General features: G+C 38.0%; 1 protein-coding gene across 4 annotated transcripts in view; it reads left to right on the forward strand.

The window, feature by feature from the left end:
- Positions 1–22,811, forward strand: part of LOC103680150 (amyloid beta precursor protein binding family B member 1 interacting protein) — a 103,185-nt gene that overhangs the window by 33,000 nt on the left and 47,374 nt on the right. For all 4 annotated transcript variants that reach the window (XM_040645305.1, XM_040645307.1, XM_040645304.1 and 1 more), the window contains 4 exons: positions 9,289–9,360; positions 14,163–14,250; positions 17,669–17,961; positions 20,770–20,847. In XM_040645305.1, coding sequence (XP_040501239.1) covers positions 9,289–9,360; positions 14,163–14,250; positions 17,669–17,961; positions 20,770–20,847 — 531 coding nt within the window. The remainder of the gene's footprint in view (positions 1–9,288; positions 9,361–14,162; positions 14,251–17,668; positions 17,962–20,769; positions 20,848–22,811) is intronic.

Below are 22,811 nucleotides of genomic sequence, written 5' to 3' on the forward strand. Positions count from 1 at the left end.
AATAAAACAGAGTCTTCACTTCACAAATTGAGAATCTAAAGACGTTAAGACGTGCAGAGCAGGACCCCAGCCGTTCATTACCCAAGGCCATACACTCTTGTTCCTTAAAGCCGTTAAGAGTTCACAGTATAATGTTATGGTTTATCAAAGAAAGTTGTGAATTTTTCTGTATTTCTTACTTGGTTAAATACAAAGATTTATTTTTCTTTATTATCTGAAGTACTATTGGAAGTTCAATAGCTTCTCTTGAATTCTAATAGAAGCTTTTGATAGGTAGGCATTTGGTACCTAAAGGTCACCTCCTTGGTGGTACATAATCTGCCATTTCAATCTCTTTTCACTTTGAAAATTACAGTCTGAAAGCCTTGGCAATAAATTGTATAAATAGCTCATCCCAATAATAATACAAAAATCCCTAGAACTTTTTATTTATAAGTGAAAAAAGGTTAAAAAAAATAGTGGGTAATTAGTATACATTCTTAGGATATAAAAATACAAAACTTTAACAGAGACTACATAACCTAGTAAGTATAATGTTTAAGATTTAAGGTAATTACATCAGGAAGTAATGCACACTACAGAGTTCTATTTCTCTGTGTGTGTTTGAATGTGTGTCATCTCTAGGCAGATGCATTGTGTGAGTCCAAGTGTATTTTCCACCTGCGTTTCTGTGTGATCGTGGACTTATCACTCAAACTCCTGAGCACATGCTCCTCATCTGTGAAAATAGGATAAATTTTTATCCCCACATGGTTTTTGGGGGAATTAGATGATACAACATATCAGCAGTTCACAAGATAGATTTTTTTCTTTTACATTCATTGCCTTTGCCTGCTTTTTATTCTGCCCTGTTCCTCTTTCTTTTTTTGTTTTGTTTTGTTTTGTTTTGCCTTGCTTTTTTAAACTCAGGTCTGTCTGACTTAAAAGTTTGGTTCTTTATTCCCCCCAGCTTTTTATTTTGAAAAGCTTCAAAACTTCAACAACAGCAAAGAAGCAAGAATAGTGCAACAGACATCTATATTCCCTTCACTCATATTCACTAATTATTTACATTTTATTATATTTCTATTTTTTTCACTATTTATCTCTTTAGAACAATGACTTCTTACACAATCATGATACAATTATCACCCTCAGGAAATTTAATTGATTTAATGCATTTTCTGATATATAGTCCATATTCAAATTTTCCAAATTATTCCTGTATCTTTTTTTTAAAGATTTTATTTATTTATTTGGCAGAGACAGCCAGTGAGAGAGGGAACACAAGCAGGGGGAGTGGGAGAGGAAGAAGTGGGCTCCCAGCAGAGGAGCCTGATGTGAGGCTGGATCCCAGGGTCCTGAGCCGAAGGCAGACGCTTAACGACTGAGCCACCCGGACGCCCCTGTATCTTTTTTTTATGTAAAGAGTCCAAACCAGTCACTCTGTTGTTTTGCAGAATGTTCCTGAATTTGGATTTGTCTGATTGATTCCTCTTTACTAGACTCAGGCTAAACATTTTGGCAGCAGCATTCTGGTGACACCGTGTCCTCAGTACATCACATCAGGGACAGTGGTGTCAGGGTGTCTCATCAATGATCCTAAGTTGGGTCATTTGGTTAAAGTTGGGTCCACCAGATTTCTACATTTAAAAGTGTAGCCTTTGAAAGAGTTAGATCACATTTGTGTTACTTACTGTCCTGCTTCTAAGTTAAGCAGTTTGGGATCTTAGCCATCTCACCTACCTGGAGCTTGACTTAGCAGAGTAGGGTGTTACTCTGAGTCAGTATCATTCCATAACCATCTTTCAGCCATTCGTGTCAACATCCACCATTTATCCTTGCCATCCATTAAAATGGTTGTAGAGTCATTTTCCTTTTTTCAATCTGTCCCCCCCCCAGCTTCATTTCTTCTCTACTGCTGTCCCTTAAAACATTCACTTATTCATCAGATACTATTGAAGGTCTTCCATGAACAAGGCAGGCACTAGAAATATAAAGGTGAACCCTGCCCTTGTAAAGCCTAAGGAATATATTACATTTTAATCTTTAAAAACTATTTATTCATCCACTCACTGAACAACTATTTGCTATCGTGTATCTACATTGCCCTGATTGCTGGAATCTAGCAGTAAACAAAAACAATCAAATCCCTGACCTCATGTAGCTTACATTCTAGTTGGTAAGTGGAGAGAGAATATAAGCAGGGGAAATGGGAGTTGTGGAAAGAGTTGATTTTGAAATAGGTCAGGGAAGGCCTCAGTAATGAGGGAACATGAAAGCAAAGACCTAATGGCAGTGGAGAGCAAGCCACTTAAGTAAGTGGGGAACAGGTGTTCCAGACAGAGGAAAGCATGTGCAAATGCATGCTCACAGTGTTCAAGGAACAGCTGTAGGCTGGTGTGAGTGAGTTAAAGGAGATGAAATCAGAGAGGCAGGGGACAGGGCAGTGCTAAGTACTAGTTTAATGTGTGAAATAGGAGAGAAGTTGGGGTTGGAGATATACTTTGGAAATTGGCAACTTGTTTATGCTATTTAAAGCCTGAGGCAGCATGATGTTTCCTAGGGAATGGATGTAGATAGAAGCCAGGAGAAAAACTAGATCAGGAATCAATGGGGCAGGAATCAATGGCTCAAATGAGAGGCCAGTGAGGTAGGCAGGGACAGTTCCAGGATCTCTGGGGCCTAAATATTATACAATTTGAGGGAGACTCTCTTTAAAAATAGAATACAAAATTATGAATAAAAAGTTAAGAACAGAAGAAAATATTTATTTAGAGAAAGGAAATCTCAACAAATTACCAATTTTTAAAAAACACATACCACAAACATCACAAAATACAAAAACTAACACTTATTTTTATTATTACTCATTACTTGCCTGATACAATTTTTTTCCTACAGTTTGGCTGCATATTCTTTGATCACCCCTCTCTATAAGGATGAATTTGAAATACAATTTTCTATAGAGGTAATAGATAATTTAGTCTTTCCTCCAGCATGGTTGCTCAAAATTAATTTTATTATTGATAGTTTAGAAAAAGTTTATTTCGTTCTCACAGCTCTCAGTGGTAAGGCCTCATCTGTAACTTCCTCTGTGGTTTCTTCCTCTAGCAGTGTGTCTTGCCCAGGAGAAAGACCTCAGAGAACTGAGGTATATTCTCTCACTAGTTGTGGCGTGGCACCCCATGGCTCCCAATGGCCCAGGAAGCAGCTGGTTCCACTCAGCCAGGACCGTATAGCCATCAGTTCTTGCTACCTTCCAACTGTTAGGCTGGTCCTGGGGACAATGTAAGGTGGCCATGAAGCCTTGGTCGAGGTGACCCCATGCAAGGAGTAGAGTAGATAGTGTCTCCCTCAGATCTTCTCCTTGGAATAGAAGGTAGATTCCACAGTCCATGAGATCTATTATGGGTCCAACTCTTGCTAGAGTCCAGGGGAAGTGGAGGTAGGGCTGGCAGCTCACTGGCCTCACTCTAAGGCATGGAACCACTACCAGGATTATTTTCCAGCATGAGAACTGTGTTCCATACTGCTATTGGGGTGCTAGAAGAGAAATGCAGTCTTACAAATGAGGAGCCCTGAAGCTTGGGCTTTATTAGTTTCAAGTCAGTTGGCCTCTCTTAGGAGGCAAAGCAGGAGGGAAAGCTTTTATGGAAGCCAAGTGAAAGAAGTATTTCTGAGAGAATGATCAATGAATGGTGATAAATGTTCTTTAAGACGCTAAGAATCAATCATTGGATTTGGCAACATGAAAGTCATCGGTAATGTTGACACATGGGTGGTTGACATGGGGGAACTAAAGTCCGACTGGGTTATGTCTTGGTCAGGGTTGGGCTGCTATAACAAAAATATCAACTGGGTGGCTCACACAACAAACATTAATTCTCTCAGTTCTGAAAACTGGGAAGTCCAAGATAAAGGCATCAGCAGATCTGGTGTCTGGGGAAAGCCCTCTTCCTGGTTTGCACATGGCCATCTTTTTGTATCCTCACATGGCAGAGGGCAGAGAGAGGAGACAAGCTCTCTTGTATCTTTTCTTATAAGGGCACTAATCCCAACATGAAGGCTACACCATCATGACCCAATTACCTCCCAAAATCCCCACCTCTCCAAATACCATCACATTGGGGATTAGATTTCAACATATAAATCTTGGGGGGACACAAACATTCAGCCATGGCAAGAGAGATTGAGGAGAAAATGGAGAGGAGTAGGAGATGTTCATATAGATAAATATTCACAGGAGTTTTCTGTATGAAAATTAATGCCCATAGTTTTAATTTACAAATGAGTGAATATATTTTCTATTTTTGTCTCTTAAAAAACCCCTGAATTATGTTGTCATTTTAGTTCAATGTCACAGCAGATCCCAAATACAAAAGCAGCTCCCCATTCCTGATATGGATGTTCAAAATAGATTTAAAAGGCAACTTGAGAAAATCTCAAGATTTTAAAATTCACTTTTCAGTCTATGTATATCCAAGTGAAAATAGTCTACAGCTTGTCTCTCCAAGATACAGAAAAGCCATCTGGACAGATGGAAGTGAGAATATTGAGTGCATATGAGTTTGTTTCCCTGTGTTACATGCTGTTTACCTCTTAGTCCTGTTAAATATTTTTGGGTCTCTCAGACATCTCACTTTTCACCTACCCCGGGACTTGACCTAGCATAATGCTGCACTCTGCCCTACTCCACCCTGCATTCACTCTAGAGCAAAGCAGTTTGGAAGTAAATACATTTAAAAATCATACCTTAAAAAAATGTGGTAGCCCATCTCATGTTCTGTGTATGTATCTGACTCTACACTGTGACAAATTCTAAGGCTTTTGAAAGCACCTCTGTAGTGGTTTTTATTACTGAAATAAACCATGTCATTTCATGATTCCTTTTTCAGGTACAGATTTTTTTTTCCATCTAATGCTTGCCATCACAATATTGCTTACCAAAGAACCCTATTGTCTTGACTGTTCCTTTTGTGTAACCATACATATGCATATTCCCAAGGTCCACACGAATTCCTTTGTGAGCGATTGTTGTGTTTGATCTGTATTGTTCATGTGATCATAGTGATTATCCTACCAACTTAATAACTGTTAGCTTATTTCTTAAAATTTTCACTTATCTCAGGTGTACTATAAAGCCTGTTAAGTTGGCCCAAGAGATTTCTTCATCTTAGTTCTTTGTTGAGTATCGTTTTATTTATGTGTAAGTTTAGAGACGCTTCTGTTTCCTGTTTTATGCTTTAGCTTCTCCCCACCCCCAAACATTGCAAGAACCTTTAACCAAGTGCTGTGTTGTTCTGTGAACCACTTCCTCTTGATTAAGTGCTTTCATTGCATTTTGCAAAAAAAAAAAAACTACAATGAAGGAATCAGGTAGAATTCAATATTGTCAATTATTTTCCAATCATACTGTATACTAGTTACGTCATAGTTCCCACCAGCATTTGTGAGCTTCTGGATTCTACACTCCCTATCCCATACTAAGTGTGATCCCTGTAATGAACAGATTTTTTTTTTTAATTTTCTCTTCTTTGGTATCTGTGGTTGTAATGTGTGGGCTGATTTTTTTTTTACTTGAAAAAATGGACATGGCCTGCTATTGTTTTAACTTAAAAATAATGAAAATACCAGGGGCGCCTGGGTGGCTCAGTCGTTGGGCATCTGCCTTCAGCTCAGGGCGTGATCCCGGCGTTCTGGAGCCCCACATCGGGTTCCTCCCCTGGGAGCCTGCTTCTCCTTCTCCCGCTCCCCCTGCTTGTGCTCTCTGTCTCTGTCTCTCTCTCTCTCTCTGTCAAATAAACAGATAAAATCTTTTAAAAAATAAAATAAATGTCGGGGCGCCTGGGTGGCTCAGTCGTTAAGCGTCTGCCATCAGCTCAGGGCGTGATCCTGGAGTTCTGGGATCGAGCCCCACGTCGGCCTCTTCTGCTGGGAGCCTGCTTCTTCCTCTCTCATTCCCCCTGCCTGTGTTCCCTCTCTCACTGGCTGTCTCTCTCTCTGTCAAATAAATAAATAAAATCTTTTAAAATAATAAATAAATAAAATAAAATACATGTCACAACAATCCTATGAATTATGTATTATTCCTCTCATTTTACAGACAAGGAAACAAACCTAAGGAAGTGAAATACCTTATCAAGTTTGTTATTGGGGCCAGGATTTACTGATATGGTCACCAAAGGCAATGGACAGCAAATCTCTTTACAGGCTATGAAGATACCACTGAAGTGTTGACATGAGAGCTGGATTTTGAATAATAAAGAAGATTTTATGAAGGATAGGTGGATAGGGACGCATATTACAAAAACATAGAGAATTTTTTAAAGCCTCTCAGACAATGTCAAGGGCTACTATCAAGGACTTTGAAATACAGGCTAAGACATGAACTCTTTCTACCTCATCATGATCACCACAGCATGTTTTTAAGCAAGAGAGTGACACATTCAAATTTGTATTTCAAATTCACTGTGATGGTGGTGAGGCTTGAGGACGGATCCAGGAAGCTGGATGTCAGATGAGCTGATGAGGGGCGGAACCATGGCTTAACAGTGAGGATGAGGGAAAGGAGAGTGCTCGACAGGAAAAACCAACAGGATTTTTTTGACTATTGGATGGAAGAATGAGAGGAGTCAGGAACTAGACCAAGGTTTCTAAATCAGACTAATAAGTAATAATGGCCACTAGCCAAGTTAGAATGCACCAGAGAGGCCATAACGATAGAAGTGCTCATAGCAGGCTGTTTTTAGGCAAGCTACTCTGACAGATAAGATAAGGTTCTGATCTCGGTCCAAAATTATGGGTGGAATTGCTAATCCATTGTAATGAATTACAATGGATGGATTTTTAAAATATGTATATTTGAATTTTATCTATGAAATTTATGTATGTGGAGAAAAGAAACTACTTGAGGATAAAAACTGAGGCCTAGAAATTTGAGCCTTAAGGAAATACCGAGCATTATGGCAAATTCCATTGTCATTCAGACAATCTTCCTAAGGCAGAATTTCAGTCTGGATATGTAGCCTCAACTACCCACCCCTCTCCTAGCTACTCCCTCGCCTCCAGAAAACAACAGCAACAACAAATCTATCTGATAAAGTATTATTCCAGTTTTTCTTAATCAACAGCTTGTTGTTCTTCCCAAGACCCAAAAGGAACTCAGAAATTACTACTCACAAAGAGATGTTAATTCCACCCAATCATGATGTGCACATTGCTTGTTTTGCAATCCATTGCTTGACTTAGGCTGCTCCACCCTTGCTCTTCTGGACTGCTAATCCAAATAACGTTTTGAGCTCTCAGGGCTGGGTGTTCTCTTTCTCTCTTTGGCTCTCTCTTTTGAATCTTGACCTTTGGAGGATACCACACATACAAATAGACACAACCCTATTTTCTCATGCTTGGGCCGATGTATATGTGTATTTGTATACACTCTATACATCCCTGTAACTCTTATTCTGTCCATTCAAAAAATAAGGTTTTCTTGTAGGGAGGATGAGTATGGAAGATGATTGAATTTACAGATTAATCTAAATTTATATTAATAAAGGCCTTTAACTCAAATGTCTTACTGTTTTCACCAAGGTTACAATTCTTTCCAACTACGATTCATTCAGTAGCAGATTTACTTATGCCTGTAGACTCACAGCACAATTTTGATGTTGACTCCTTTAAGTAATTGAATACCAACAGACACAGACTCTAGGAAAAGGGAATGAAAGGGTAGGGGGCAAGATTTTCCCAGATGAACGCAGGAAGAGTTTCAGCAGAGGTCATGAGAATGCTGGTTTTTTTGAGTCATTTCCACCTTCAGTGTGTGATTCAGTGTGGCACGTCCTTCGCCCGCTGTATCAGTGGTGTGTCCAGGCTGAGAAACTAAGGTCTTTGCACTCAACAGGTTTTTCTGACTCATCGTTTCACATTTCTTTTCAAGACTTGACTCTTCATCATTTTAGTGTTTTTCCGAATTTAATGATTTAAGAGAAAGCTTTAATGGCAGGGTTCTTATTATTAACATCATCTTGGGTTTCTATGAGTTTTTTGGAACACTGGCTGGCACTTTTGAGGTCAGCAAATAAATTTATTTTTCCCCTCTGAATGGATTACTTTTCTCTTATGGAAAATTTAAAATTTCTTAAATTGAAATACAATTTACATAAAATATTAGTTAAAGGTGTACAGGATAGTGATTTGACAATTATATACTTTATGAAATGTTCACTATGATACACTTATTCTTAACTTTCCCTATTAATAGTAATTTATCTGAAGGATTTCTTTTTTTGTCACATTGTACTGCTTAATATTCTAATGAAAATAAACTCACATAGGTATTCCTAGAATTTTATTGTTTATCCTGCTAGTTTCCTCTTATTAAAGTAATAAATGAATCATCCATGACGAGATTTTAAATACCAGATGAATTGTTTGAGGGGACAGCGTGTGAAACCATGAGTACTTTGTTGGCTTAAATACATTCTTTTCTCCATTTTGTAGGTAATTTAAAGAAGGAAGGGTATGAGTTAGATGCTTTGTAAGCAACTGGGGAGGAATAAAACCACATGTGAGTGGCTTACCTCCCCAACAGAGGCAGAACCTATCTGCAGCGGTCTTTCTTTCTCTCACTGTGATAAACACTAAGCCCAACAACTACACAAAATGGGATCTTCCTTCTTTGTTATTCCACCTTTGCCCACTGATGCTTTGTTTGCATCCTCCCTGACTCGGACTTTCCACACAGAGACACCTGCAGTGTCTGCCTTGCTTGTCACATACCTGAGCGTTCACCTCCTCACCTTGTGCGGTCAGACCCTGAGCATTCACTGAATGGCTTCCTTGGATCCAAACACATGCCTGCCGGCCTGCCTGCCCATGTGCATGTTTACCTGATTCTTTCAGGTGTGTCTGCTACTTAGGAGTGTGGTTGTCCCATTGTCTCATAGTCCTCTCTTGTTCTAACTTAAGTCCCCCCCCCCCCCCCCCCCCATCTCTGGCCAACCCAGTTTTGTAGCTACTCACTCTGTCCACTTGGCTCCACAGAGACTAGTTTAGTCTGAGAAAATAGAGTCCAACTGTTGCTCTGAGCAGTTCCTAGAGTTTGATTTAGTCTTGGGCCAAGCAAATTGGAGAGAAGGTAGGCATGGAATTTTAGTCTGAAATGAACCTTTCTCTCCATAGCCTTCTCTTTTTGACTTACTTGCCCATGGATAGGGCTCTTGGGGAAAATAAAGAGGTGGGACAATTATCCAGGACTAGGCTTTTATTAGACTGCTTATATCTGGTTTTTTTTTTTTTCTTTTTCAGATGGGTGAGTCAAATGAAGACATAGATCAAATGTTCAGCAATTTGCTGGGAGAGATGGATCTTCTGACCCAGGTAAATACCCCTTCTTAACTTTCAAATTAGTAAAAGACAGGTTTACAGAATTTGACTTTAATCTGATGAGAGACCTATCTTCAAACAACAACAACTGGAGATTGACCATATCATATCTTCTTGATGTAACTATAACAGTGGTTGGGAATAAAACAAAGCTGTTTTCCTGATTATACTCTCTGAGTTCAGTTAATTGAATGCATTGGTCACACATACATTCTGTTATGGCAGTTCCCGTGCTTATCATGTTCAAATATTTAGCCAATGGAAAAATTTTCCCCAAGCAAACCCTCACAACCACCACCACTGAAAAATTTCCCCTGCAGTCACTTTTATATAAAGACGAGCCAAGAAAATTACACGATCTTTAGTAAGATTCTTTACCAATCTTTGAAGAAATGCTACATTTTAAAGGGTAAGTGGGAGTGATTGTGACTTCTGGTTAGTCTGTAAGAACTTATCTTTCTCAGAGTAGCATAAGACCACTCAGACAAGCTTCACATCTAGGAAAAAGCCACTGGCAGGACTAGATTAACGCAGATCACCCCATTGTCAGGCCAACTGGAGCCCCAGGGCTGACCTGAGGACCCCTGACCCAGGTTACAAAGTTAGATGAGCATTAGTGTGTCTTGTAGTGTTCTTATAAATGTTTCTTTGATTCAGAGCATAGTCAGCTCATAACTTTCTTCACAAAATATTAAAAGTAAGAATAATCTGATATTCCTAAATAAGACAAGGATCTTAAAGTTTTCTATAAAATAATTGAGGAATAGTCTATGTTTTTTAAAAATATTTATTTCAGGAAAAATAAATCAATTTTAGTTAGCATCTGCTTTATAGTTCATGTAAAAGTCAAGAACGTTTAGACTCTGTGAAGGAAGAAACAAAATGTAAGACAATAGACTTAGATGAAAAGGGTGCTGATTAACAGTGAGTGTTAGGATGGTCACCACATTCCTGCAGAGGAGGGGACTTCTTATGCTGCCAGTGAAAGGGAAGGGTTTGAGTGAACATCTGTGATCTCCATCCATTCACTTACTTTTACTCCAGTTGGGAGAGTGACTGTTCTTTTTTTTTTTTTTTTTTTTTTTTTAAGATTTATTCATTTATTTGAGAGAGAAAGAGAGAGTTGGGAAGGGGCAGAGAGAGAGAGAGAGAAACCCAAGCAGACTCCACTCTGAGTGCAGAGCCCAAAACTAGGCTCCATCCCAGGACCCTGAGATCAGACCTGAACCAAACCAAGAGTCAGGCATTTAACTCACTGAGCCACCCAGGCACCCCCTGTGATTGTTCTGATTGGTTGTAATCTGAGGTTTCCATAGTTCCACAACTGAGTGTTGTTACTCTAACTCAAGTGTGGGGAGGGGACCCCTCATTGTGTCTTGGGCCCCTGTCTCTCCTCAAGGCCCTTATGGTGTTTGCTCTTTCTTTATTGTGCTCAAGTGGATGTAGTCACAGGGCTTCCTTGGCTAATGCACTTCTCCCAACAGGCAGGCCTCAAGATTTCATGGTAACAGAAAGGCCCCGCTTTGTCCTTGAGTTTAAAATCTCAGCTTCAATCCAGCCATTATCAAGTGCCCTTTGAGATTATTGAGTATTTTCTGAGCCATTAGAAAAGCTGTATTTTGATCTTCACTTGCGAATTTTGTGCATATTCTTTGAAGATGCAGTGTGGTTGAAATGGTTGGATTAACCATAGGCTTCCTAATTTCCCAAAAGAAGCAAAATTAAAGGAAACTAAAATGTAATAATGTGATTTTAACTTCTCAATTTTGAAATAATTTCAAGCTTAGAGTAAAGTTGGAAGAATAATACAAAGAACTCCCATTTACTTTTCTCCCAGATTTCTCATTAATTAATGTGTTACTCCATTTGCATTATCATTCCCTATGTCTGTCTCTTTGTCTCCATCTCTCTCTCCGTATTTATGTGTATGTGCATGTGTTATATGCATGTGTTTGTATATATATGTGTACACATATATGTACATCATGCACATAGAAACTGTGAATGTGTGTATGTATGTATATCTATGCATAGAGAGACATAAAACTAGAAACCAATACATATATTAACTGAATTTTTGTGTGGAAGAGGAAACAAGCCATTTCCACTATTTATATGAGAAAGATTTAAATACACAAATATCCATGAAAATATGAAAAAGAAGAGGTAATGCTACAATTAGATTCATGAAACAAAATTAGATCCAAATATATACAAGAATTTAAAATATAATAAAAGTGGCATTTTAAATAAGTATTTAATAAAATTATTAAAATTAAATTAATAAATTTAATAAATTAAATTAAATTTATAAATTTATTTTTTATAAATTTATGAATTTATTATAAATAATTTAATTTAATTTAATAAAATTATTAAAATCAAATAAAAAATTATTTAATAAATTGTGTTGGGTTAATGTCTGGAAAATCAAAAGCTGAATTTCTACCTTATACCTATATCAAAATGAGTTCCTGACTGAAAGATCTAAATATATGAAATATATATATAGAAGAAAACATGAGAAAAATGTTTATCCAGTCTTAAGATGTGGGTAGCTTTCCTAAGCAAGATATGACACCCAAAAGCCAGAAAGAAAGAAGGAAATATTTAAATTAAAAAATTTTAAATATATAACATGGCAAAAAAAAAACAAACTGTGAGTTCATATTGATACCAAGAATAAACAAAAATAACAAAAACAAAACTACTCTATCAGTCATCATTGGAAATTGACAGAGCATTAACTTATTACTCTGAAAATTGATAGAGAGAGAACCAAGCATTTATCTTTGTCTTCCTATGGTCCCAGTCAAACTATATTTCAGATGAAACAAATAATTGATGAGAGAAAGTTCTTTATTTTTTTAAGATTTTATTTTATTTTATTTTTAAGATTTTATTTATTTATTTGACAGAGATAGAGACAGCCAGTGAGAGAAGGAACACAAGCAGGGGGAGTGGGAGAGGAAGAAGCAGGCTCATAGCGGAAGAGCCTGATGTGGGGCTCGATCCCATAACGCCAGGATCACGCCCTGAGCCGAAGGCAGATGCTTAACCATTGTGCCACCCAGGCGCCCCTTCAGATTTTATTTTTAAATAATCTTCACACCCAATGTGAGGCTCAAACTCACAACCCAAAGATCAAGAGTCACACACCCTAATGGACTGAGCCAGCCAGACGCCCAAGAAAGTTCTTCTTTATCATAGAATTCCAATTAAACATTGGAAAGGAGTGAAGAGTTAGAAAATCACCATTATGCAACTTCCGATGAAATAAATTTTCAGAGGTTAGTGCATACAGAGAAGTGTTCTCAATCTTTAGTCATTCACATATCACCTTCATGTTTTTTGCTATGTTGCAAACCATCTGTCCTATTATTTTTCTTAATATTTGTCTTTAATTGATTTATAAAATTAAACTTTATCTCAAGTAGGTTAGATGTTATAACTTAATTTTTTCACAAGCATCCAAAGAGATACACAGTAATTTAAATTTTAATTGTTTGTGTTTTTGAATATCACCTAAAATCACCAGACACATGGAGAACATGCTACATTCTTTACTTCACGTTGGGCTTTGAATGGCTTTCCTGTGATGAAAGGAGCTCCTTCTAGAAATCAGCCTCCTCTCTTTTTTCTCTCTCTCTACATTTTACTAGAAGCTTGTTTTATCACACATTTATGTATTAGTATTTTGTTAGAGAACTACTTCTAATTTATTTGAATAGCCTAGTAAATTATATCCTGAGCAAAGGTTAATTGTGCCCTAATTGTGATATTAGACTTCTTAGTCACAGCAAACGAACTCATTAAGGAATTTCTTTGTACTTTCTCTCACTAAATTTTTTGTTCTGGTATTTGCCCTCCAGTTCATCTGTCAGCCTCCCCTCTTCTCCACAATTTTGTTGATTCTGTTTTTCAGATTGAATTCTGGGACTGCAGTCACTTTTCCCTACCGTTTATCTTTGATTCTAATTTGCTTGGATTAATTTTTTTGACTTCTTGATTAGTGGTCTTTTTTTTTGTTTCTACTTATAATTGAGGATATCCCATTACTTTATTCTCAAACATGTAATTATTCTTATCCTTCAGAAATTTAAGACATGAACAAGGATATTACTGACCAAATCAAATTAGCATCAGAGGATGCACTCACTGTCATGAAAATGTTCGTGTTTCAGAGTGGGAGAAATCACATCTCAAACTATAGACATCAAAGTATTTTTGAAAATTTAGATTATATTTGTAATGTAGGTTTTAAATCATCTAGGAAGTCACTTTTTCAATTAAAAACCATTATTTACACAATTAATAACTTATTCTGTCTTAATTTCTTTTTAACAAGAATTTTATTAGATAAGAATAACAGTATAACATTTTATTATCTAACGGCAGATTCATCCTGAAACAACTTTTATCTTCCAAGTGACTAGACATTCCTTTTCTTTGATGTCATTACTAAAGACCTCACAGAACTGCATACAGTGTATGTGTCACAAATGCACCATTACAGGAGATTTTTTTCTGTAGTTTATAAAAATGAACTATCTCATGCTCATCATTCTCAGTTGACCAGCTTTAAGACGTATGTTGTAGAACAATTTTTAAGTTGTAATTTTCTGTAGGGGAAAAAAAAATCACATAAAACATTTTCATGTAAGAATACAGTTTTTAAAGAACATATTCAGAAAGAAAATGTGTAAACAATAAATGATTTTGACTTAATGATTAAAATACACTGCAAGCATGTTTGTATGGTGAATAACTTTGGGGGCGGGGCTCTATTTTCACAGAGTTTAGGAGTTGACACTCTTCCTCCTCCTGACCCCAAACCGCCTAGAGCTGAATTTAACTACAGTGTGGGTTTTAAAGATTTAAATGGTAAGCATAATAGTTTCTTTTCTTAAGTAATTTGAGATCACAATGATGACTAAAATCTGTACAGAACTATGATTTGAAAACAAAAATGTAAGGAACCTGGACATCTTAAAGTCCTGGATTTCAGACTGTGTTTTATGGTGTCTGTATTAAATTGGGGCCAAAGAAGATATTTTTACCTACAATGAAAGGAAATACTATCCTGCATTTATGTAAAGTATCAAAACTATTTTTTTAAGTAAAAAGAATTTCTCCTAATTACTAAGCCCTGAGAGTAATAAGATACAGTAGTGTAAAAACTATTAATAAGGAAATGTCCCTTCAAGGGTAATAATGAATTATCCATTTCAAAATGATTGATAATATATGAATGGATGCTTCAAGATATGTTTTAATTGATACATAATTAATATATAATATATTTGCTCTGACACTTTTTTATCCTCCCTGAGATGGTCACATTATTTTATTAACAAAAATCTCTCTTCTTATTTAGTGTGGAGACAATAGCCCATGTGCTATTCAAATTACACTGAATCCTTGGGGGAATGGGATAGACCGGTGATGGGTAGTAAGGAGGGCACGTATTGCATTGTGCACTGGATGTTATACACAACTAATGAATCATCGAGCCTTACATCAGAAACCGGGGATGTACTGTATGGTGACTAACATAATATAATAAAAAATCATTAAAAAAAAAACAAATTACACTGAATCTTGAAGTAATTGCTTCCAAGTTAATGAGAATTCACTGCAACTCTTGAAAAAGATTTTCCAAAGACTGGCAGTACCCACCAAAAAAATGAAAAACAAAATTATAGAGAAGCCCAGTTACAGAAATCCAAAATTCCAAGTTTTATTTCTGTCACTCACTGGGTTTTTTTGCTTCTGTTATTTTCGATAATTTTTTTATAAACCCTCAAGTGCCAATGCCTGTAACTGGATAAATTATAATACATCTCTTCTGACTTCTTTTCCCACCTTCTTTTCTGTTAGCCATATAAATTTACTGTTCCTGTAAATCAATTCCATCACAAATGATGGTAAAACTCATGACATTTCAAAAAAGCAATATGCTTTGGTGGAATGTATGACCTTAATAAATAACATTACTTGCACATGTAAATAATGCAGATTTGCCTCATCACACTCACAGTGGCTGAGCTTTAATCAATTCAATTAAAATTAAGAAAACTGCAATTCTAGTCAGCTAAACTAAAGCTTTCTAAACACTCAGTGCCTAGTATCCAAAAATTTCTGAAAATGACAGAAACAAAGAAACCCAGCAGTATATAAACATAGCAGTGTTAAGCAATGTTAATGGCACAATTTGGATCTAGGACAAAAACATTAAAAAGTACTGATATGTACTGAAATTTAAATGTGTTGGGAATTAGAAAAGAAATAAGTTCTTTACTGTCTTCACTTAAAACATTGCTAGAATGAGTTAAAAATCCTTTGCCCAAAGTCATTCAGAGAGTTAGTGATAGACTTCTGAACAGAATCCATGTCATTTTTGAGAGAGAGACAGAGCTAGAGAGCACAAGTGGGAAGGAGAGGGAAAAGCAGGCTTCCTGCTTAGCAGGGAGCCTGATGTGAGGCTCGATCTCAGGACCCCAGGATCATGACCCGAGCCAAAGGCAGACGTCTAACCGACTGAGCCACCCAGGTACCCCGATATGCCCTTTCTGTCACAATATTCAGAGAATACCATAAAGATCCTAAAGAAAATTGTCAAAATTGTATAGGATCCCAAGTTCTAAGAGAAATGTCCAGTAAAATGAAATAGAATCCATGTCATTCTTATTCCCCAATTCCGTATTGCTCAGTTCTGTATAGATATAGTTAGAATTATGACTTGCTTTGGAAGTTGTTACTATGAGAATTATTATGGGAACTTTGACCCTAAAGTTTTTATAAAGGATTAAAATCATTTGCTTATATGGCAACAGTCACAATGTAATTGCTGGCATTGGGAAATTGTGAGTGTGCTTCATTTGTTCTACATATGTTTTCTCTGAAAATTTTTAAATTAATTTGATTTTATGAAGTTATATGCAAAAATCGCTTAGAAGAAAATAAATACTTTTTACATGGATTGGAGATCCAGACCTTAGTCCAAGTGTTATATACTAGAACTATTAGCATGAGTACAATATGTTACGTGGTATTTATTATGATGATGTTTGGCGGTAAATTCTTTCACAAAGCCTCGTGCTTATCTCAGAGTAGGCTGCATTTCCTCGTTCCAGTTCATCCTACACACAGCAGGTGAATCCTCTTCCTCATGCATCACTTCCATCGTGCCCATCCTGTGTTCATTACCTTTGCTATCCAGTGAATGCCTGATCAGAGAGCATTCTGCTAACACCGCTCACTGACCCCATTCCCCATAGGCCTCACCATAGGTCAGCTTTCAGGATCACACGCCGATCGCCAATCACACGTGGAAGAAATTCCAATGAGAACTGTCCTCCCTCCCCATCACTCTGAAAGTCTATGTCTGCCCCTTTTTTAAAAGTTAACTCTCAGCTCACCATCTTATGAAGTCTTTACCACATAACCCCAACTTTTAAAAAATTATTTTTTACTTTAACCTCCTTAGTGCTTTATTTCCCACTGTTTACCATTAATTGCTCTTTCTTTCAATGTGAGAGTTTCTGTAGTTGGATGGTGTGTCTACAGAGCCTCTATCCTTACCACAGGTCTCAAAGCATATTCAGCTCCAGTTGGTTGAGACCTACTTTCTTCCAAGAATATTTATCGGTGGTATTCTGTCCTCCTAAGGCCTGGGGAAAAGTCCCTTTCCATCTGTTTCCAACATGTCCCTTCCCCTACTTTTCTAAAACTCTCAGATCTTGCACCAGATTATATAAGAATTCCTACTTAGAAAGCTAATCATGTGTTTGGATCTGACTTTATAGCTAATCTGTGAGGGTAGAAAACACATTTTTCTCCTTTTATTTTTTTTGGGGGGAGGTGGTGGGGGAGAAATTCAACTTTGTTGAGGTATAACTGACAAAATTGTAAGACATTTAAAGTGTACAACGTGATGGCTTGATATATGTATCCCTGGTGAAAGGATTTCCTCTATCAAGTTAATTAACACATCCATCACCTCACCATAATTACCCTCTTTGATATTGTCATTGAGAACATTTACGTTCTACTCTCTCAGCAAATTTCACTTATACAATAGTGTTATCAACCATAGTCACCATGTTAGGTACATTAGATGCTCAGGCCTTATTCATCTTTACCACTGAAAGTTTACACCCTTTCGCCAGCCTCTCCCTATTTCCCACACCCCCACCAAGCCCCTGACAACCAGTACCCAAATATCACTCTTAAAAATGACCTTCTTTCAGTTTTTCCAGGTATAAATTTTTTTGATCATTACCATGATTTCCCCCATCAGAGTCCTTAAATGCACTGGAAGACCAAGATTTAGATGCTCTCATGGCGGATCTGGTGGCAGATATAAGCGAGGCTGAGCAGAGGACAATCCAGGCACAGAAAGAATCCTCTCAGAATCAGCATCATGCAGCATCCCTGGAGGTACCAGATTTCAGCGGTGCAGTGGCTCTTGGTTATGGAGCAAATGTCACTGCAGTTAGTGTTAGCCAATATGAGGATGACTTACCACCTCCACCAGCTGATCCCATGTTAGACCTTCCTCTGCCGCCACCACCTCCTGAACCTCTCTCTCAGGTAAGTGTGAGGGGCAAAGATGGCAGGGCTCTTGACCTCTGCTACCCACGATCTTTGACTTTCTTCAGAATGACAGTTACGTTCATAAGTATCTGGAGTTCTGAGATACTTGAAAAACGAGGATACTGAGTATGTTCGTTGCAAAGCCAGAGTCCTCCATAGAAGACACATTGGTGGGTATAAAGAACTTATTGGGGCCGTATTCAGGAGTTATTATAGCTTGGCTAAAATTTATATTCATATGCAACATTCCCTGATAATACTCAACCTTTTGGGATAATGTTTAATTAACTTGGCATGAACTGTGGAACTGATATATACATGTCTAACCCGGTACATAAAGAATTGAAAGCATGCCTTACATCTTGATTTAATTAAATGGAATTTTGTTGAATTTGGCAGCTCTGTTCAGTAGGGCAAAGATACCTATGAGTCATTGGTAGCGTCGTAGTTGGGTGGGGCAGTTGTTGTAGACCAGGCAGGTGATGAGTGCTCGGTATTAATAAATTTCTGAACACTGGGAAGCCATACATCTGGGAAATTCATATCATCATTATTTGGGACATTAACTTATAATATGTATCTCATAAAAGTAAAAGGAGCACTTTTAAGGAATTTTCTTATGGTAAGCCACTTGAAAAATATTTTAAAGAACCCAGCTCTATTTCCACATCTGTTATACTGTGTAATGATGATCAGTATTCATAAAATGACCCTAGTCGCCCTGAAAGTTCCTACAGTGCTTTTTGAATGAACAAATATTAAATATAAATCAACTATTAAGTCATACTCTGTCATGCTCATTGTTCTATTGAGTATTTATTGTAGAAATATTACTTAAAAATTAGTGATCCATGTAGCGCAGAGACTCTTTTATTCCCCAGCTTTATTTTATAATTGACATATAACACTGTATAAGTTTAAGGTGTATAACGCGATGATTTGATACACGTGTATACTGCAGTATGATTACCGTAACAAGGTTAGTCACACCTCCATCACTCCACATTACCTGTGTGTCTGCATGTGTGTGCATGCACATGTATGTGGTGAGAACACTTAAGATGTACTCTCTTAGCAGTATTGTTAACTACAGTAACCACGCTGTACTTCATTAGATTCCCAGAACTTATTTGTCTAATAACTGGAAGTTTGTACCCTGCGACCAACATCGTTCCATTTCCCCACCCCCTCCCAACCCTGACAACCACCATTCTACTTTCTGCTTCTATGAGTTCAACTTTTTTAGATTCCGCATGTAAGTGAAATCATATGGTATCTGTCTCTCTCTGACTCCTTTCACTTAGCATAAACTCTTTGGTTCCATCCATGTTGTTGCACATGGCAAGATTTCATTCTTTTTTATGGCAAAATATATTCCATTGTATATATACCACAATTTCTTTATCCATTCTTCCATCAATGGACGCCTAGTTTGTTTCCATGTCTTGGCTTTTGTGAATAATGCTGCAGTGAACACGGGAATGCAGATCTCAAGAGAGTGATTTCATTTTCTTCGGATATATACCCAGAAGTGGAATTTTTGGATCATATGGTATTTCTATTTTTAGTTTTTTGAGGCACTTCCGTACTGTTTTCCATAGTGGCTGCACCAATTTACAATCCTACCAACAGCCCAAAGGGGTTCTCTTTCTCTCCACCTCCTCCCCAACACTTGTTTTCTCTTGTCTCTTTGACAACTGCCATTCTAAAGAGCAGAGGCTCTTAGTGCAGTGTCCGTGAAGATTTCAAGGAAGCCATGATTTCCTGAAAGTATATGCAAAGTTGAATGCACATGTAAAGCTTTATGGGCTTCATGGTTTTCAACATATTCTTAAAGGGGTTTGTGTCTCAAAAAAAAAATTAAGAATCACTGGTTTAAGAAGATATATGTCTGCTTTCAAGTAATTAGAATATAACCAGAACAGCTCATTTCCTCATCATTTTAAACAGGCAGGAGAAAACCGAATGGGAGGAAATCAGAGAGGGAGACAAACCAGAGAGACTCTTGACTCCGGGAAACAAACTGAGGGCTGTGGAAAGGGAGGTGGGCGGGGAGATGGGGTGACTGGGTGATGGGCATTAAGGAGGGCATGTGATGTGATGAGCAGTGGGTGTTATACGCAACGAATGAATCATTGAAAATTACATCAAAAACTAATGATGTATTTGCTATTGAATTTAAATTTTAAAAATATAAATAAATAAATAGGTAGGAGAGCCTTAATAAACCTAGTCTTAGAATATTTACTTATAAAAATCAAAGGGCTTTTAAGCTCATAAAATGTTTCGGTCTCTTTTCTGCCTACTCATGTGTGTTTGTCAAGAGTTTTCTTGCTAAATTATAAGTTGAAGTTTGAGTCTAAGTCTTAACTTTCAGGAAGTTAAGTACCCCTTTAGGAATCAAATAAAAACTAGGAATTCCAGAAAACGCACATTGATCCTGAAGAATGTGTATAATTTCAGGGGCTGCTCAAATCCCTTGAGAGCCGCCAGCAGATTCCTGAGGTTAGACCCAAGTTTTGAGCCACTCAGAGATTTCTGTGGACTACATATGTGAAGCTCTTTTAGAGTCGTCATTTTATCTTTGAAGTTACTGTTTCTAAGATATGAAGGGTGACTGCCTTCATCTTTGGGCTGAAGATTTTTGTTCTAGTCATTTAAATTCTGAAAATCAAACATGTGAAATTTGGTGCCTCCTAACCCAGCCTTTTGTCAACATAAGTAACTAAGACATTAGCCATGGCATGGGTAGTTCCTCACTGCTATTCTCTAGTGGACTGTGTTGAATGTCTTGCTGTTTTACAGGAAGAAGAAGCAGCCCAAGCCAAGGCTGATAAAATTAAGCTAGCATTGGAAAAACTGAAGGAGGCCAAGGTCAAGAAGGTAAACGGAATCACTTATGCATGGGGCAGTTAAATTAATAACATGGTACTATCCTGAATGATAAAAAGTAAATAAAATTTCAAGTGGTGTTTTCCAAATAGTTGTAATTTTTAAAAATTTTAGTGCAAAGATAACTACACGGTTATTCGTTCTGTGACATCAGTTAGCTTATTTGTGACTGATAAATCGGGACCTATGTTACTGTAAATGTGGAAGCTTCCAAGTGTCCACTCCCAGGGCTCCCTCCCCTGGGGGCGCACCCTCTTGGGTTCTGCTCATCTGTCCTGTAATAGCAAGTGGTGCCACCTTCTGGACCTGCCTTTACTGGGTCAGAGCTCAGCTTCTGTTGGCCTCGCCTTAGCATTTCCACGATTGCTTTTGTGCAATTTTCATAACCCCTGAAGCAGCCTCCAGCCCTGCTGCCCGCCCTAGATGTCCTGGTTATGTCCTGAGATCCCAAATGTTGTTTTGGCTAGCGCTCTGGGTTCAAAGTTGCATAAATTTTGAGTGACCTGCTTAATCCTATTTTCCCAATAAGCCAGCAATTTTATTGAGTGTTTTCTGTAAACTATAGGTTTTCCAAGAACACATATATTATAACAGAAACACATGTATTTAACCTCAGTAGAAGCACATACCTAATAACAGGTGTTAATAATAGTTAATTTGATTACTTAGGAGAAAGATGAAACAGTCTTATTTCAGTTCCTGAAGCATGTATCATGTCTGAGACCACGTAAGAACTTTTTACTTCTAGTTGGGTGAAGAGCATTAGACTTTATGTTCCTACAGCACCTCTCATGGTTCCTTGGATGAAGGTGTTCAGTACATCTTCAATGATAGTAAATAGTCCTTGTCTATCCCTGGATCCAGGCGTTGAGGGCCTTCCCAGATCAGTCTGGTCCCATTCATTCTAAACATGCATGAACGTTTTTACCATTATTCTTCCCAGTTCTCTACATGTGATTAAATCCTGTGGTCAGTTACTGAAATCACACGTCCTCGGCTGCCTTGCCCTTCTCTCCCCTCGTATTCACCTTATTACGCCCTAAATCCAGCTCTCCTCCCGCTCTCCTGGGCTCTCAGCACTTTCTGGGCTCCCCAACAGCGCACTCACTCACCCGCTAACCGCTAACTGAGGAAACAATTTCTATCTGTCCTCTCCTTTAAAACCTCCAATACCTCTTTCCTCATCCACATTCTCTCAGCTAATGACGTTGCTGCCCGTGGCACTGAGAAAATAGAAGCACTCAGAAGGAAGGGTCCATAAGCTCCTGACACATTTACCTTCCTGCCTTCCTGCACCTGAGACAAATAATCCAGTCTTTCCTGTTACTGTGGATGAACTGTCATGTTTCTGTGTGTGCTCCAGTTCCCGTCCTATCTTCTTATGCCTCCCATGCTAAAGTCTCCTACGGCACCCCATCTCACACAGAAAAGCCCAATCCTCACAGCAACTTATAGCCCCTAAGTGGTCTGGCTGCCCACTGTGCCCCAGCACCTACCCCAGTCTCACTACCTGGTCTCACTCTTCAAACACTCCTGTATGCCCTGGCCTCAGGACCTTTGCACTTTATGGTGCCGTGCCTCGAAAGCTCTCCCCCAGATTCCAGTGGGTTTTCTCTGTTCCTCCCCTAGGAGGAACACCTGCTCAGTAAGGCCTTCTCTATCTGGCATTGCACATGCACCCCCAGTACTCCCACCCCTTACTACTTTCTTTTTCTCTTCAGTAATCATCACCATCCATCATGATATTCACTCTACTTGTTTATCATATTTATTGCCTACCTCCCCTCCCCACCCCCACAGTTGTTCTTCCGAGAATTTTTGTATTTTCTTCCCTGATGCATCCCCATCTCACAGAACAGGTGCTAGGTTTACAGAGGTAAACCAGTTCAGATGTGGCCCCTGCCTATGTAGAGTTAAATTCTAGAGGGTGAATAAGTGTTAGGAAGAAAGTAAAG

Source organism: Ursus maritimus, unplaced genomic scaffold (assembly GCF_017311325.1).
Source record: "Ursus maritimus isolate PB19 unplaced genomic scaffold, ASM1731132v1 scaffold_31, whole genome shotgun sequence".
Lineage (NCBI taxonomy): Eukaryota > Metazoa > Chordata > Mammalia > Carnivora > Ursidae > Ursus > Ursus maritimus.